At 37.9% G+C, this 18,463-nt stretch overlaps 1 protein-coding gene across 1 annotated transcript in view; it reads right to left on the reverse strand.

Annotated features, from left to right (window-relative positions):
• Positions 1–1,383: 1,383 nt before the first annotated feature.
• Positions 1,384–18,463, reverse strand: part of KCNH8 (potassium voltage-gated channel subfamily H member 8) — a 718,195-nt gene continuing 701,115 nt past the window's right edge. The window contains exon 16 of the mRNA XM_075315296.1: positions 1,384–3,252. Coding sequence (XP_075171411.1) covers positions 2,527–3,252 — 726 coding nt within the window. The 3' untranslated portion in view covers positions 1,384–2,526. The remainder of the gene's footprint in view (positions 3,253–18,463) is intronic.

An 18,463-nucleotide genomic window follows, 5' to 3' on the forward strand; every position in this document is an offset into this window, starting at 1 on the left:
AAGCACTGGAGAGTTCTGAAGTGGCAGCAAAGAGTCTGGATCTAAATCCCATTGAACATCTGTGGAGAGATCTGAGATCTTAAAATTTCTGTTGTGAGAGGGTGCCTTCAAATATGACCTGGAGCAGTTTGCAAAAGAAGAGTGGTCAAAAGTTTGAGTTGAAAGATGTAAGAAGCTTGTAAATGGTTATACGAAGCTAAAGATTTGTGTTATTTTTTTCAAAGGGTGTGCAACCAAACATTAAGTTGAGGGTGCAACAGTTTAGTCTGGCTCATTTTTGGAGTTTTGGAGTTTTGTTGTAAAATTATATTAAATTTGCCTTGTTTTTGTCATTTTTTGTGTTCCAATAGACACAAAGGAAAAAAAAAACATTTGTATAACAAAATATGTTTAATTGTAATAATTTTATAAGAAAAATACTTCATTTTCTGGATCAATTTCAGGGGTGGCAACAATTTTGCCGATTACTGTAATTATTCTTTGGTTGAAAATTTTCTTTTCTTTTGTTAAGCTGTTAAAACAAAATAAAAAAACAAAACAAACAAAATGGTGACATCACACAAGGCCTTCTAGAAGCTACCATAAATCACCCAAAATAGAGATGAAACTACATGAAATATAAACTAGACACATATGGAAATAATTAAGTTGCAAGGAAAATTATGTCTTTATGTTATAAAGTGTGTGAATATACAATATATATATATATATATGTATATATATATATATATATATATATATATATATATATATATATATAAATATATATATATATATATATATATATATATATATATATATTATAACGTATAAATATATATAATTACGTTACGTATATATATAAATAGAATGAAACAGATGAATGGATCCAGCAAATACGAGAAAACTCCAGGTGGCAGTAAAAAAAAAAATAGTGTCCAACTTTATTAAGCATGGGTTAAAATATTCCAGAGCTCATGACAGTAAGTACAAAATACATGCAGTAGCGAAGTACACGTTTCGGCGGTAACAGCTGCTTTCTTCACGGTCCCAACCCAAAACTCAGTTTTGGGTTGGGACTATGAAGAAGGCAGTTGTTATCGCCTTGTTAAGATGGACACTATTTTTTACTGCCACCTGGAGTTTCCTCGTATTTGCTGGATCCATTCATCTGTTTCACTATTCCCTGGATGTTCTCCTAGTCCGGATCCGTGCAACAAAGAAAAACCAGGCGCATATTTGGCATGAGCACTGACAGGTGAGCTGGTCTATAATGTGTTTTTGAAACTTTATATAAATATAATATATAAAGTGTGTATATATATATATATATATATATATATATGTATATATAACATTTTAAATATATGTATATATATATCGTTTGGTAAATTAAGCTTGTAGTGTGTTGTATAGTGCTTTATTAGTGTTGTATATTTACACACTAAAGCTCTGCTTACAATACAACTTTGCTTCAACCACTAATGGAGCTACGACAGCTACACTGGATCTATATGGATTAGGTCCATCAGGTTCCTGTTGGAGTATATAATGCATATATGATGAGAGTTTTACAATTGTCGTATCTCTTACTTTTCTTACTTCCCATTCTCGCCATTAACAAATACCATCCAAAACTTAAATATATCTATATAAGGATTAAACAAAACAAAACATAAACAAAGAATTTGAAATATTTCAATATGGTGAATTATGGGTAAAGTCCTGATTTTATGAACATATGAAACACGTTTTAGTAATATATTATAATATCTGAATGGGAGTAGCTTGGCATGTTATATATTTAGTTAATAAAGTATTAGTTGCATACATTCATCCACCTCACATGCAAAATGGGATAATATAATAGCTATGTACATTTTTTTCTCAATAATAAATTAATTCAATATGCATAAGAATTGTGCATTTCTCTTGAAAACTGCAAGCTTTTACCAAAAAAAGACATTTAGTTATAAATACTTTAAATACATATTTCATACCAAGTATATAAAAATAGCATTTTCTTTCTGATAAATAAATTAAGAGGTTTCATTAAAATGACAAATAACGTGCAACAACTAACCACCATCTACCAATTCTATTTGGTTGATTGTCTAGGAGATGACATGCAGCGAAAATTGTCCCTATGTCGTCTCTGAACTGACAAATAGACAGCAGGAGCCATGGTTACCTGAAGCAAGCATTGACAGTGCTATTGTTTGCAAATGACAGTCAGGCACTCAGGAAAGAGCGTTTGCTTTGTGATACAATAACTCCCTACGACATTTGTGGTCATGTGTTCTTTTGTATATGACTCCCAGCTGTTTTGACCCTTAGGGTCTTCGGTCTTTAACAAAAGTCTGGCTTATAGACCCACAGCTTACATAAGTTACAAAACACACCCACCACACTCGTAGATACATATGGTGAGCTACTGTGCTTTTTTTTCATAAATTCTCAAGCATTTTTCAAAATATTTCTTTGCAATCTCATGCATAAATTGTTACCGCGTTGCTGCTTCTGTGAAATGTCGATTATTAGTTATCACTATACATTTATGGCTTTGTCATCTTTATACTCTATCGTACTTGTAACAACGTCACTTGGGTAATCCTCTGTAGACTGTCCTGGCGACATTACAGTTGTCCCTTCTACATCCCAAGAACCTGGCAAGTTTTCAAGGCTTAGTGAACTAATTGCTCCTTGGCTGAATCCTTCTTCAGATCTACTTGGCAGCACCAGCTGCAGAGAAGTGTCAGAAGATGAACACATGGATGGAGAAAGAGTTGCAGATATCGACTGCAGAGGAGTTAATGTGGTATCCGAAGGAGGCGATGTGCACTTTAAATATGGCAAATGCTCTGCCTGAATTACTTGATAATGTGAAGGAGAATATCCAAGGCTTGAAGTATAATAATATTCGCCTTCTAATGTATTGTCTATATTTGATACGTTTCTTTGGGGGCTGCTTCCTACACTTGCAGAATCCAAATTCCACAGGTCAGATACAACTGTACCTTGGCATAGTTGTGTTGGGGTTCCAATCAAGGTCTCATCTTGTGTTCGCATGCACTGTTGACTTGTCGTCCATGTCATTCCGGTCTGCATCTGATCGATCGGAGAACCCATTGTAGTTCCCATAGCTTCCAGCACTGTGCCATATGTTGAATAGTATCCAACTGGTCTTTGAACTGCTAGGAGGTTTTCTAAAATATTCATGACAATCTTCATATCTTTGCTTAACTGAGAAACTTCATGGGTTAATGTACTTACCTAGAACAAAAAAATATTGTACATAATTACATGCAAATAAAAATATGGACATTTTGCAGTAAATACAATTGATTCCTTTAGCCTAGAAATCAGTGTGTGTGTATTAGTATATACAGTGCATTGAAAAAGTTGTCATACCCTGTTAACATTTCCACACTTTTTCACATTACACCCACAAATATTAATGTATTTTATTGGAATTATATGCTATATACCAAGAGAAAGTAGCAAATATTTGTGAAGTGTAAAGGAAATAATACATGGTTTTCTAAATATTTTAAAAATATAAAATTGAAAATGTTGACATGCATTTGTATTCAGCCCAGACAGTCAATACTTTGTTAGATCACCTTTTGCTGCAATAACTGCTGCAAGTCTTTTGGGGAATGTCTCTACCAGATTTTCACATCTAGAGGCGGACATTTTTGCTCATTCTTCTCTCCAAAATAGCTCTAGCTCAGTGAGATTGGAAGGGGAGCATGTGTATATAGCAAGCTTCCTCAGGATCCTAACGAAGATCCTGGATAGCTTTGAAACGCGTAGAATAAACCACAATTGATTCATTGATGTTTCTTGGACTCTTCAATTCTGAAGTCTTCAACAGCAGCACAGAAAAAAACGAATTTATACCCTTCTAATATATTGGTGTATATATATATATATATATATATATATATATATATAAAAGAGTTTTTATTATACTTTTTTTATTATACCTATATATAATTCTGAATAGTCAAAATAGCTCTGACTGTGTTATAGAGAGAACTAAAGGCCCTGTCACACTAAGCAACATCGCTAGCAACATCGCTGCTAACGAACACCTTTTGTGACGTTGCTAGCGATGTTGCTGTGTGTGACATCCAGCAACAACCTGGCCCCTGCTGTGAGGTCGTTGGTTGTTGCTGAATGTCCTGGGCCATTTTTTAGTTGTTGCTGTCCCGCTGTGAAGCACAGATTGCTGTGTGTGACAGCGAGACAGCAACAACTAAATGTGCAGGCAGCAGGAGCCGGCTTCTGCGGAGGCTGGTAACCAATGTAAACATCGGGTAACCAAGAAGCCCTGTCCTTGGTTACCCGATATTTACCTTTGTTACCAGCCTCCTCCGCTCTCACTGCCAGTGCCGGCTCCTGCTCTGTGCACATGTAGCTGCAGCACACATCGGGTTAATTAACCCGATGTGTGCTGTAAATAGGAGAGCAAGGAGCCAGCGCTAAGCATTGTGCGCTGCTCCCTGCTCTGTGCACATTTAGCTGCAGCACACATCGGGTTAATTAACCCGATGTGGGCTGTAACTATGAGAGCAAGGAGCCAGCGCTAAGCAGTGTGCGCTGCTCCCTGCTCTGTGCACATTTAGCTGCAGCACACATCGGGTAATTAACCCGATGTGTGCTGTAACTAGGAGAGCAGGGAGCCAGCGCTAAGCGGTGTGCGCTGCTCCCTGCTCTCTGCACGTGTAGCTGCGTGCGCTGGTAACCAAGGTAAATATCGGGTTGGTTACCCGATATTTACCTTAGTTACCAAGCGCAGCATCTTCCACGCGGCGCTGGGGGCTTGTCACTGGTTGCTGGTGAGCTCACCAGCAACTTGTGTAGCGACGCTCCAGCGATCCCTGCCAGGTCAGGTTGCTGGTGGGATCGCTGGAGCGTCGCAGTGTGACATCTCACCAGCAACCTCCTAGCAACTTACCAGCGATCCCTATCGTTGTTGGGATCGCTGGTAAGTTGCTTAGTGTGACTGGACCTTAAAGAACTAACAGATAACCAGCTGAGCCCTGTGGTTAGTCAATACAGCCATTTACAACCACATGCTGGGTGTTACTTTACTCAGAAGAGATAGTGTTGTGTAGCACACTATGGGGTACTTTTCTTCCCATTAACTCATATGGAAATTAATAGTTAGGCGCATATATATATTTTTATATATATATATATATATATATATATATATATATACAGTGGAACCTTGGTTTAAGAGTAACTTGGTTTGAGAGCGTCTTTCAAGGCAAACAAAGCTTTTTACAAATTTGTAACTTGGTTTAAGAGCAATGGTTTGCAATAAGAGCAAATTCTCACTGTGCACACCTCCGGTTCCGTCCTTTACCCACGCTCTGACCCGAGATGGAGGTAACTTTCTGTACATACAGTGTGTACTGTATACTATACACAGTATACCATTGTACAGTACAGTATATACTGTATATGTGAATACAGTATTGTACTTTATTTCTGCTAACCAGTACAGCACATTGCTTGTACTGCACCTCTCGCACACCAACAATTTTATTGTAAGCTAAAGTGCAGCTTAATTTGCGTTATATGTTTTTTATACTATACTGTACAGTATTTTGCGTTAGTGTACTGTAATAATTTTATATGAATACAGTTTGGTTTGTGGAACGAATTGTTTGTGTTTCAATTATTTCTTATGAGAAAATTTACTTTGATATAAGAGTAACTTGGTTTAAGAGCACAGTCCCAAAACAATTATGGTCATAATCCAAGATTCCACTGTATATATATATATAATATTATGTAAAATTAGATAGATAATTCAATAGATAGATAGATAGATAGATAGAGATATATATACACACAGTATGTTTGCATTTTAGGTTCCTTTGTTGCTTCTTGTCCAATAGAAATAAATAGAGCAATTTGTAAGGAATGATGTTGCACTGTAATGACAGCATATCCTCATTACAAACATAAACTCAGCTGTCAGATTGCTAGCTAATGTGACAGGTACATTATTTACTGACATTCAGAGTTACAAATGCCACCAATTAGTCTGAATAATACCGCGGCTTAGTTATCTGATTTCTGATGCACATTTGACTGTTGGATGAAAATGTGGACAACTAAGATCCTTTCTACAGTCATTAACATGGTGACACTGATTTTTCAAATAAAATGATTGCTCAGTTATTTTTATCCTAATCCTTTGGTGTTATTTTTACATAGCAGCTTTTATTCACTGCATCTACTATATTATGTGTAATGTACAGCAGGGATTTAGTAGCATTAACATTATAACTCGACTTGACCTCAACATTTATATAACTGTCATCAGAAGCAGAGCTGTGCACTGGTCTATCTCTTATAAAATCATCTTGGGTCATTAATATGTGATCTGTGTAAACAGAACCAAGTCTTTATTTAACAACTTTGAAAAACATGAACAGCTAACCAGAATTTCTGGTCTAATTTTGCCTGTGATCAAAAGTATAATTACAAGGATACCTTTAAAGGGTTTGTCCGGCCTCAACCATAAGTCAGCAGCCACTCTATGTGACCGCAGACTTATGAATCCTCACATTGTGCGCACTGTTGTGAAGACTCATTGGTGTCAGAGCGGTGAAGAATGGTCAAATGGCCACGAGTATGCAATATGCATACTCCTGGACCAGAATTCAACTAGAGGGCACTTCCTCACTCATTATAATTACACTGAGTGAGGCTGTGCCGCCAAGCTAGATGGATTATGTCCGGGAGTATGCATGTCACATACACGCAGCCACATGACCGCCATTCACAGCTCTGAAACCGGTGAATCCTCATAGAGCGCAATACATGCAGTGTGAGGATTCATAAGTCTGAAGTCACATAGAGTAACTGCCGACTTATGGTTTTAGACCAGTCAACCCCTTTAAAGCTTTACTTGGCAGGGGTACCCATACTAGTTAAATGTCCCCAAATACTTTTCACCTGCAAATATAGGGTTAATCTGAAAGTAAATAAAATTATAATGCTATTTGGCTACCTTACTAAAAGTGTGGCTAAAAAAAAGAAGAAAATGAACTGTCCTTGTCTTGAGAGCTGCTGACTTTCAGTCTAAAAGGCGTGCATGCAGTGGTTACAGTCATTGCTCACACTGTGAGCAGTGGCTTTGAGCATACACCGGTATTTTGATTGACAGCTTGATTTGCTCAGATGTAATGTAGAATGAGTTGTCAATCAAAGTGCTGGGCAATGCTTAAACCCACTGCTCATTCTTAGAGAGGTTTTTCAAGAACAAAGTTAATTTTAATCAATAGATGTTGGAATAATGTTATTTTCCACAATGTATTTTAAAAAAAATGTTCCTGTGCTGAGATCTTATAAATGTGCCCCTGCTATGTACTGTGTAATGGCTGTGTCTGACCGTGCATTACCTACTAAATATACCTTCCAATTCCATTGGTACTTGAACCTGCTGTATTACATAATTCTGGTATAACTGTATAATTCTATGACAATCTTTTCCTGTATATTTACTTTTCAATAAAGAGCTGTTAAAAGAAATTGTATTTAAACTGAATAGTGAACATTGTTTAACATAAATTACTGTTCCTTTTGTTTATTTCTCCCCAAAAAAATTGTAATAAAAAGTGATCAAAAAAACATACATTCCTGAAAATTGGGACCACTAAAAACAGCATCTAGTCATGCAAACAATACTGTCTGATACAGCTCCATTGTGAGAAAACTGTAAAATATTTGGCTCTCATAAAACAGAGACAACAAAAATATAGACTTTTTGCAAACTGCATTTATTGTCTCATCTGTATTCCTCACCCATAGCATACAAGTAACAGTACCATTATACAGCACATGCATATCTTAATATTTAATGTAAGGGCAGAATTGCTGGTTTTGTTCTGTCTGTCCCTATGAAGAGTTAATAACAGGTTACAAATTATAAGTACCCTAAAATGGCACCACCAAAGAAGATGAAGTCTGGCACTGAGATAAAACTCTTGTCTTCAATTAAGGCAAATAAATATTGGTCGGGTTAAAAGGTACAGTGAAATCTGACGCGTTTCGGACAAGGTCATTACTCATATATGATAGAGGACACTGTCCAAAACGTGTCAGTCACTGTACCTTTTAGCCCCACCATGTTTTAATTACTTGAAATAAAGATCACAGTTGTATCTTGGTGCTGGACTTCATTTTCTTTGTTGCTTTTCCTCTGTGGATGATAGCCAAATTATTCGCGCACTGCCCTTAAACACGGCTTCCCATAGGCACAATGGAGTAAACTATACCAAGTTTCCGATGGTAAGCTGATAATCCTTTTTGTTCCTAAAATGGTACCACTGACAAAAACAAGTCATCCCGCTAAAAGAAGCTCTCATACAGATATATCGAAGGAAAAATAAAAAATATCATGGCTCTTAGAATAGGAAAATGAAGAAACAAACAAAAAAAGGCTCAAAATGGGCCAATCTTCAAGGGTTTAAGAAATTCAGTATTGACAAAGGTAAATTAATCAGCTATCTGTTTATAATATGTTGGCTAATTATGTTTTCAGCCGAGTTGACAACCATCCTTTTGCCGTGCCATATTAGACACCAGCCCATAGGTTCTTATATGATAAAATGCACTAAAGTAAATAGGGGGTCATTAATTCAATGTTTTCTTTTACATACTGTATACTACAGATATTTATTTGAATTGCTGATAACATTCATTTTTTATGCATACTGTAGATGGGTTCACTGAAAACCTCTATAATTCTCATTCACGAGACAATTATTTTGCAGTGATGTGAGTAATGCAAGTCAGTTGTTTCAGATTAGTTCTAATGGATTAAACTCTTCATATTCACATTTTATGCACTTTATTTAATGAATCAGACGTACAGTATTCTGACTAATGTACCTAATGCACCATTCACCTGAAACAAATACTACAAACAAGTTTTTAGAAGGGCAGTGCATAAAAAATGCATTTCATTCCTCTACAATTACCATACACCTCTTGAATCCTTCACTACAAACTAAAATAGGGAGATGAACTGTGAAAGAGCCTCCGGCAAATCATCTGGGGTATCTAAAGAGTGTCCATGCTGCAAGAGTTTTTTGTCTAGATGGCCAGTTGGTCAATGTGAATAGATCACCCATGTTAGCAATCTGTCAACTCAAAAAGGCTACAATGGACTACAATGAACAGTTTTGGCATTTGCTACTCAAGTTAATAGATCCCAAGGATTTGATGGAGCTCCCCCTTCCACATCTGTACAGGGAATTGGCTTTCTCTGCATATCCCCTGGGTTTTGTCCACAAAGTAGAAGCTTTTTAGTACATGAACCAAAAAAGCACAAGGCAATTTTTAGTTTTTGCTCTTTCATTTTTTTCTCCTCTTATTCAAAAAACCCATAAACTGTTTAATTCTTCCATTGATATAGCCATGTGACCGCTTGTTTTTTGAGAGATGAGTTGTTCTTTTGAATTGCACCATTCATTTTATCACATGATGTAATGGTAAGAGGGAAAACAATTCCAAGTGTGGCAAAATAGCAAAAAATGTAAACTTCTGTGTTTATTTTTTTATTTATTTATTTTTTTTGCAGCATTCATTTTAACATTAAACTCACCTGGCAATTTGATTCTCCAGGTGAGTGCGATTACATACAGTTAGGTCCAGAAATATTTGGACAGTGACACAAGTTTTGTTATTTTAGCTGTTTACAAAAACATGTTCAGAAATACAATTATATATATAATATGGGCTGAAAGTGCACACTCCCAGCTGCAATATGAGAGTTTTCACATCCAAATCGGAGAAAGGGTTTAGGAATCATAGCTCTGTAATGCATAGCCTCCTCTTTTTCAAGGGACCAAAAGTAATTGGACAAGGGACTCTAAGGGCTGCAATTAACTCTGAAGGCATCTCCCTCGTTAACCTGTAATCAATGAAGTAGTTAAAAGGTCTGGGGTTGATTACAGGTGTGTGGTTTTGCATTTGGAAGCTGTTGCTGTGACCAGACAACATGCGGTCTAAGGAACTCTCAATTGAGGTGAAGCAGAACATCCTGAGGCTGAAAAAAAAGAAAAAAATCCATCAGAGAGATAGCAGACATGCTTGGAGTAGCAAAATCAACAGTCGGGTACATTCTGAGAAAAAAGGAAGTGACTGGTGAGCTTGGGAACTCAAAAAGGCCTGGGCGTCCACGGATGACAACAGTGGTGGATGATCGCCGCATACTTTCTTTGGTGAAGAAGAACCCGTTCACAACATCAACTGAAGTCCAGAACACTCTCAGTGAAGTAGGTGTATCTGTCTCTAAGTCAACAGTAAAGAGAAGACTCCATGAAAGTAAATACAAAGGGTTCCCATCTAGATGCAAACCATTCATCAATTCCAAAAATAGACAGGCCAGAGTTAAATTTGCTGAAAAACACCTCATGAAGCCAGCTCAGTTCTGGAAAAGTATTCTATGGACAGATGAGACAAAGATCAACCTGTACCAGAATGATGGGAAGAAAAAAGTTTGGAGAAGAAAGGGAACGGCACATGATCCAAGGCACACCACATCCTCTGTAAAACATGGTGGAGGCAACGTGATGGCATGGGCATGCATGGCTTTCAATGGCACTGGGTCACTTGTGTTTATTGATGACATAACAGCAGACAAGAGTAGCCGGATGAATTCTGAAGTGTACCGGGATAAACTTTCAGCCCAGATTCAGCCAAATGCCGCAAAGTTGATCGGACGGCGCTTCATAGTACAGATGGACAATGACCCCAAACATACAGCCAAAGCTACCCAGGAGTTCATGAGTGCAAAAAAGTGGAACATTCTGCAATGGCCAAGTCAATCACCAGATCTTAACCCAATTGAGCATGCATTTCACTTGCTCAAATCCAGACTTAAGACGGAAAGACCCACAAACAAGCAAGACCTGAAGGCTGCGGCTGTAAAGGCCTGGCAAAGCATTAAGAAGGAGGAAACCCAGCGTTTGGTGATGTCCATGGGTTCCAGACTTAAGGCAGTGATTGCCTCCAAAGGATTCGCAACAAAATATTGAAAATAAAAATATTTTGTTTGGGTTTGGTTTATTTGTCCAATTACTTTTGACCTCCTAAAATGTGGAGTGTTTGTAAAGAAATGTGTACAATTCCTACAATTTCTATCAGATATTTTTGTTCAAACCTTCAAATTAAACGTTACAATCTGCACTTGAATTCTGTTGTAGAGGTTTCATTTCAAATCCAATGTGGTGGCATGCAGATCCCAACTCAAGAAAATTGTGTTACTGTCCAAATATTTCTGGACCTAACTGTAGATTCCAAACATGTATAGGTTTTGTTTTCATTTGGAAAAAAAAATCTATTATTTCATGTATTACATATATTGTGCAATTTGTCTTTATATTGGCTGCCTAATTTGAGTATTTATTTCAAACATTGCTGTTTTATTGGATTATAGTTTGAGCAGTATCTTTGAGCATTACTTTATGCTGAAGTAACTGTTATTCTAATCAAACATTCAATATTCCACTTGTCTTGTACTTCTTGGTCCTAACAGAACTCTCATAGCTACGTTCACACTGCATTCTTTTGGTCACTGTTTTACATCAGTATTTGTAAGCCAAAACCAGAGTGGAACAATCAGAGGAAAAGAATAATAGAAACACGGGCACCACTTCTGCATTTTTCACCCAGGCCTGGTCTTGTCTTACAAATATTGATGTAAAATAGAGACCAAATACTGCCGTGTGAACATAGCCTACTGGGGATGTACAGATGGAAGTTGTAAGGAGCAGTATTTAGTGGGCTTTCAATGGTAAAACTTATCTGTCATCCTTGCAGTCTTACCCTTTAATGACACTGCCCCCCGAGGAAGCTTTTTTGCGAAACGCGTCGGGGCTTCCCCCCTCCACTACCTGGACCTTTGATACGGCATTCATATTGGCACCTTCACATGGGTAAGCACTTGCTCCAACTCTAAATATAGGTTATTGTCTTTGCAACCGTATGTGCCCTGCTGGACTGTTCCCATTGACTGTCTGGGCCATCCGTTGTACCTTATAATGTTGGAACTAACTTCCTCATACAATATGTTGCTGTTGAGGTCCTAGTATGGGACACCTCTGATTCTTTGCAATCCAAACCACTGTCAGTATTTTATGTCCTTATCTTATATGACAGTGCCCCATTTATTTATTCTTTCTAATAATAAATAATCATATAAATTATTGGGTGCGTGTCTGTCTTTGATTATGCAAGGCCTTATTAAACTCAGTTTTTTCTTTTTCTTTGCCTTTAATGACACGGTCAATAGTGACTGCAGCAATTAAGACGTTAGGGAATCCTATGTCACTACATTGCTACCCGTAATGTGATTGCAGAATAGATGTCCAATACATCTTTATATATAATATTGTGTACATTATTGGCTAGAATAAAGATTTTTCTTGTTCATTTCTTTTGTATGTAATTTGCATTTGCATTTTCTGCAAAATCAGGGCGCACAAAAATATGAGTCAGTCATTGTGTGGTGTGCAGGAGACCCAGTACACTGGGCAGATGGTCAGTTCCTGGGTGTCACGGGTGGTAGGGGTCATGCCCGATGTCTGGCGTACACATGCAGTGGATAGGGGCACACAATCTCTGGATGTGTGGGGATTAATACTGCTAGGTTACTGTCCCTTCTCTGTAGTAATGTTGCATGGCATTATCCCATAGTTTTAATGCAATGGAGGGAGACAGGACAACCAGGAGACACCTTAACGGTGAAACGGGTAGTTCTTTACTTGTTAAAGAGCCAGAAGGTACACAGGATTGAAATAGAATGTTCAGGTAGACACAGCTTCACAGACAGGCAGATCGCAACAGATTTAGGAAAACAGTAACATAAGAGGTGTGGTGTGGACAGTGAGGTCAGTCAGAGCCTATCATGCTGACCTAGATTACACAATAGTTTTGTCTTCCTCTGTCTCACTGGAGGGGCATTCTTCAGCAGACTTCAAAGTTTAAGTTCCCTATAACTTTCGTAGTGTTGTAGGTTCTTCTGTGTACCCATCATCTGTATGGGGAGACCCTTCCCCAGATCTTTAATCCTCCTGCATCCACAGCTTTTAGTTTCTGGTAGGCTAGGGTGCTGTGCTGACCAGGGCATTCCATGTGCCTAAAGAGGTAAAAGGCCTGAGAGATTCTACATGTGGCTTCAGGTCACTCAGTTCCAAACACAGCTTACTGGAGCAGGGTTAGATTTCCCCTACATGTTGCTGACAATGTCTACTGGCTGAGCTTTAAATGTACGCTAAGGAAAACTAAGGTTAATGCAGCCTCTTGTATCCAAATCTCCACCAATCAAGCTAGTCTCCTAAGGTACCAGATAGGGAGTAGAGTTAACTAGTGTCTGAGTATGCTGAGTTTCTCATATAAACAGTACAATCTTCAAGTACCAAAATCACATAAATAAGTAATAAGTACATTAATCCCTTCACAACCTAGGACATAATGGTATGTCCTAAATCATGAACAGGTGATCATCATGGCTGCTGCGGTGAGCTGGTGGTGATCCACACACATGTCCACTGTTTTGAACAGCAGATATGTGTGCCTCGCAGGAGCAGGTGGATCCGCGATCCACCCACGTCTGTTAACCTCTTAAATGCCAGTGACGTGATCACAAGAAGCCAATGGTTGCCATGGTAGGACAGGGCCACGTGATGACTTCTGTTGCTATCATGGCATAGTTCCTGTTACAGCCGACAGAGCCCCAGCTGTAAAAGGAATGCAGCATCTCTCCTGATTAAAGTGATGCTGTTCTTATCAGGAGAAATGAATCAGCAATCAGACTGCTGATCATTATAGCCCTCTAGGGGACCTAGTAAAATAAAAAAGTAAAACATTTTTTTTTAAAAACAAAAAAAACAAACAAAACTTAAAGTTCAAATTTACCCCTCATTCACCCCATTGAAGGGATAAAAAAATAAAAAATATACACATATTTGGTATCACCGCATTCAGAAATGCCCAATCTAAGAAAATATGAAATCAATTAATCTGATTGGTAAACAGCGTAGCGGCAAAAAAATTCCAAATACCAAAATTACGTTTTTTGGTCATTGCAAATTTGCACAAAATGCAATAACAGACAAGCAAAATATAGCATCTGTGCAAAAATGGTACCATTTAAAACTTCAGCTCGAGACGCAAAAAATACGCCATCATTGAGCCCCATATACTGAAAAATAAGAACGCTATAGACCACGGAAAATGATGTAAAAAGTGCGCCACTTTTTTTTTGGACAAACTTCTGATTTTTTTTAAGCCCTTAGATAAAAGTAAACAATACATGTTGGGTGTCTAAGAACTAATGCCGACTTGAGGCATTACACTGACACTGACATTAGTTTTACCATATAGTGAACATGGTGAATAAAATACTCCAAAAACAATCGTGAAATTACACTTTTTTTTGCAATTTTTCAGACTTCGAATTTTTTTTACCATTTTCTAGTATACTATATGGTAAAACTTATGGTTTCATTTAAAAGTACAACTTCCCCTGCAAAACAAAGCCCTCATATGGCAAAGTTGACGGAAAAAAAAGAAGTTACGGCTCTTGGGAAAAGGGAGCAAAAAAAAACCCAATGCAAAATGGAAAATCGCCAAGGGGTGAAGGGGTTAATGTAATCCCAAACTTCAAGGCATTACAATTGTATTTGAAAAAAAATTCATAAACTCAAATTTTGCATACCTGTGTTTTTTCCTTTGATTGAGTCGATCTGAGGAAAAAATGTCAGCAAATGCGAGCCGCATCCAATATTTAGATCATATTGTGCCATGTAAGTTAATGAGTCCATCAAAAATTCGTACTGAACTCGGATGACATCCAAGGACGGTACAATTTCCACAGACTGACAGAGTGGACAAGATAGAAAATTGCTATCTACTCTACTCTATGATCACATCTTATTAATTGCTGGTCAGAGTCTAATTAGCATAACTGATTCAGATGAGAAAATATATGCTCGCCTGACCTTAGCTTTAGCATCACTCCAGCTTTTTTGTATTGCACCGCTGGAGTGTTGCTTTAAATCTAAGCCCCTTGTCACCATCTTTTTCTCTTATTGTCAACACTCCAGACTGTCTGATGATTTATGACCTGCCCGCAACCTCAGTGTTTCATGGAGCAAGCCGGAGGTCACAACTCAATGCATCACTATGCGAGCCTTATTTTGGCCTTGTTCAGGCTTTTTGCTGGCTCTCATAGAGATTCATTATGAGCTTGTGACATAACTTCTGACTTCCGGCCAGTCAGAGGTTACAGCCACAAGTTGGTGCCTCAAGACCAAACTGGCACAGAAAAAGTATGAAAATGAGGGTGAGTATAATCCTGGGGACAGGAGACTTACATTTACAGTGTCACTCCAGCGTTGAAAAAAAAATTCACATCCTCAAAACATATAAATTATTGAATGACTTATTTGTTGGTAGGGAAATATGAAAAGAAAAAATTTGTGCACTGTGCCTTGTTTTCACACTTCTGCACCATATTTTAAGCAGAAGATATGTCTTATTTTTATTATACTTTGACTTCTAAAACTTTTAGTGTCACTAGGGAAATTTAAGATGTGATTTTGCTCTTCGCTTATATAACGCTTGGGTATATTCAGTAATAGACTGACAGGGCTATCTATTAGGCTGTGCCTCTAGTCACAGCAGGCCTGGGGGCCTTTGTAGGCCACCAGCTGACACTGCAACCCATTGGCTCTCTTTATGTTTTTTATTTGATTGGAAGTTCATTTTACAGCAAGAGAACAAACCTAAAAACTCTGAAAAAATAAGCTGCTGGTGTTCTCAGAATACCCCAGAGTCCAGACCTGCATGTGTTTGGGATTACATGAGTAGAAGAAATTTTTCCTAACTTCTAAAACCGAACTTTAGAGGTGTTTACAAGAAACAAGGAAAATATCCCTGCAGATTTCTTTTAAAAACTGAAAGCTATAAAAGAAGTTCTCAAAATGGCAAATTGTAGACATATGACATTGTTAAAACTATATTTAGTTCCCCAAGTTGAAGACGATCATTTAGTCTGAATCTATCTCTTGTCTGTATTATTGTACAATATAGTCATGGAAAATTTGAAAGCTTTAGATTTACCAAGAGATCTTTATTTATTAAAGCATTATTATACTTTTTTATTACATTATAATGTAGTAATTAGATTTACTGTATTTTACTTTTGTCTACAATGAATTAATATTACTATTACCTCTACCCAGTATTTAAACCATAATCCCAAATAATGTATAATTCGCAACTATATACTATTTACATTCACACACCACTCACATTTAACGATCAAAGAAAACTGTCCAAATTATATTTCAATATCATCATTAAATAATACTTTTGTATAATATACACAGAATTTTGCAGAAATAATAGCATTACAAAGTTGAGTGTAGAAAAGGATACTGGCTAAACTTTCTAAACATTGCCATTTGTAAATACCTCTATGCAAGGAATGCTCCTTCAACATCCTTAAACTGTTTAGGGGGAGGGTGTTGCTGGATGTTAGGCTTAGAGGTTAACTTTCCTAGATCACTTTATATTGTTTAAATTAAAGGGTTATCTACTTTTTTTCAGCAACACAATCTTCTTCTATTTTCTGCCTCCTGGGAATGATGTGCACCTGGAGATTGACAGTTCAGACTAACAAAAGGTTACTTCACTGGTCTTAATTGTGTGCTCTCAAATAATGCTAACAAAGGCAGCTTTGCCCCTGCAATATCAGTGGAGCACAAGGTCCCTGGATCAAGCAATGTGGCAAGCTTCAGGGCATGGTTTGTGAAAGGAAATCGACATACTGCCCATGTTCCCCCTTAAAGGCATCAGTGTTGTTATATAGCATGATGTGTATTACATTATGCATCATTGTGATGCTATGTAAAGTATAGTGTGATAAGTATATCATGAATTGAGATGTGTTGTTAGTGATAGACAGTAGGGTAAGAGAGAGTTAATGTTTGGGTCTAGCCCATATTAGGAGGAGCTAGAATACAGTAAGAGTGATAGTTTCCTGTTATAACGTCAGATAAGGCCCAGCATTTGATACAAGTAAACCCAAGGTCTGGCTAGTAGCAGTGCCTTGTGATGTGTGTTATCATCCGGAACCATGGAAGATCACAATAGATCATTGGCAAAAGGTGACAAGAGCATTGGTAACTAATCTGGCCGCCATCCTCTTACTAAAAATCAACACTAGAAGTAGCTGAGGGGTGAACTAACATCCTATGCACCGCGAACCCAGCCGGAGAACTAGCTATCCTAAAGGAAGGAAGGATGAATAACTCTCTGCCTCAGAAATAGACCGCAAAAGGTATAGCAAGCCCCCCACATTCAAAGACTATGGTGATATAGGAAAATACAATACACAGATGGAGGATAGAATTAGCAAAGGTGAGGCCCCACTGACTAAATAGGAAAGGATATGAAAGGGGCTGATGCTGGCCAGAGAAAAACCCTAAAAAAAACCAAATACCTGATAGTACAAAAAGGTCCTCAAATCATACTATCTGCACTCTGTCCTACATCAGGCGCTCTTGTCAAACCAATGAACAGAAAACAGGAACAATTACAAATTCAAGAATCAACAAACACATGGACTTATAAAAGCAAAACTCCAAACATAGCTGCAGGGAGCTTCTCAGCTAAGCAACAGAGAGGGAAGATTCCTGCATGCAAAAAAACTGAAAACAACCACAATAATTGACAACCCAGATAAGAACAAAAGAAAAAAAACAACATAAGAAAGAACCAAGCACTTATCTGGGGTAGATGTGGTCTGGAGCAAGATGAAAAGACTGGTGGGCTACAGGACAATGATAACCAGCTCAAACTGCCACTAGGCCAAGGTTTAAATAGGCAGAGAGTTAGCAATGGAAACGCCCATTGCTCCAGCACACCTGATCTCTGTCCAAACCATTCCTGGCCACAAGAGAGAGCCTCACAGCAGCAAAAGCATAACTGACATTCACAACAGATGTGTGTGTAAGTGCAGTGAGAGAAGATTGAGATCAAGACAGAGAATAGTGTGATTTTGAGAAGAAAAGAGAGAGCAACTGACAAAAGGACTAAGTGGCAAAGTGGAGATGGGTCTGGAGACAGTATCCCTAGCAGTATGGCCTCAAAATTTACAACAAAGTAACGGGCCTAGACAGAACTGAAATGTGAGACGACGTGAGTGCCTTGAACTGGAATTTCTTTGGCATCTGGAAGCTAGAAGCTAAGTCCGACCATGTTGTCAAATCAGTCCTCCAGGAGGAAGACAAGATGCAGAACCGTAGGTGAAAAAGATGACTTTCACGGACTGTACTGTTGTACTAACTTGGGTGGTGGTGAAACAAGTGGTTATTGAAGACAGGAACAAGTGAGGTTGCATATGTAAAGAAATTATGCGTGGAAATGCTATGTATTCATGAAG

The sequence above is a fragment of the Anomaloglossus baeobatrachus genome, chromosome 6, assembly GCF_048569485.1.
Source record: "Anomaloglossus baeobatrachus isolate aAnoBae1 chromosome 6, aAnoBae1.hap1, whole genome shotgun sequence".
Taxonomy (NCBI): Eukaryota; Metazoa; Chordata; class Amphibia; order Anura; family Aromobatidae; genus Anomaloglossus; species Anomaloglossus baeobatrachus.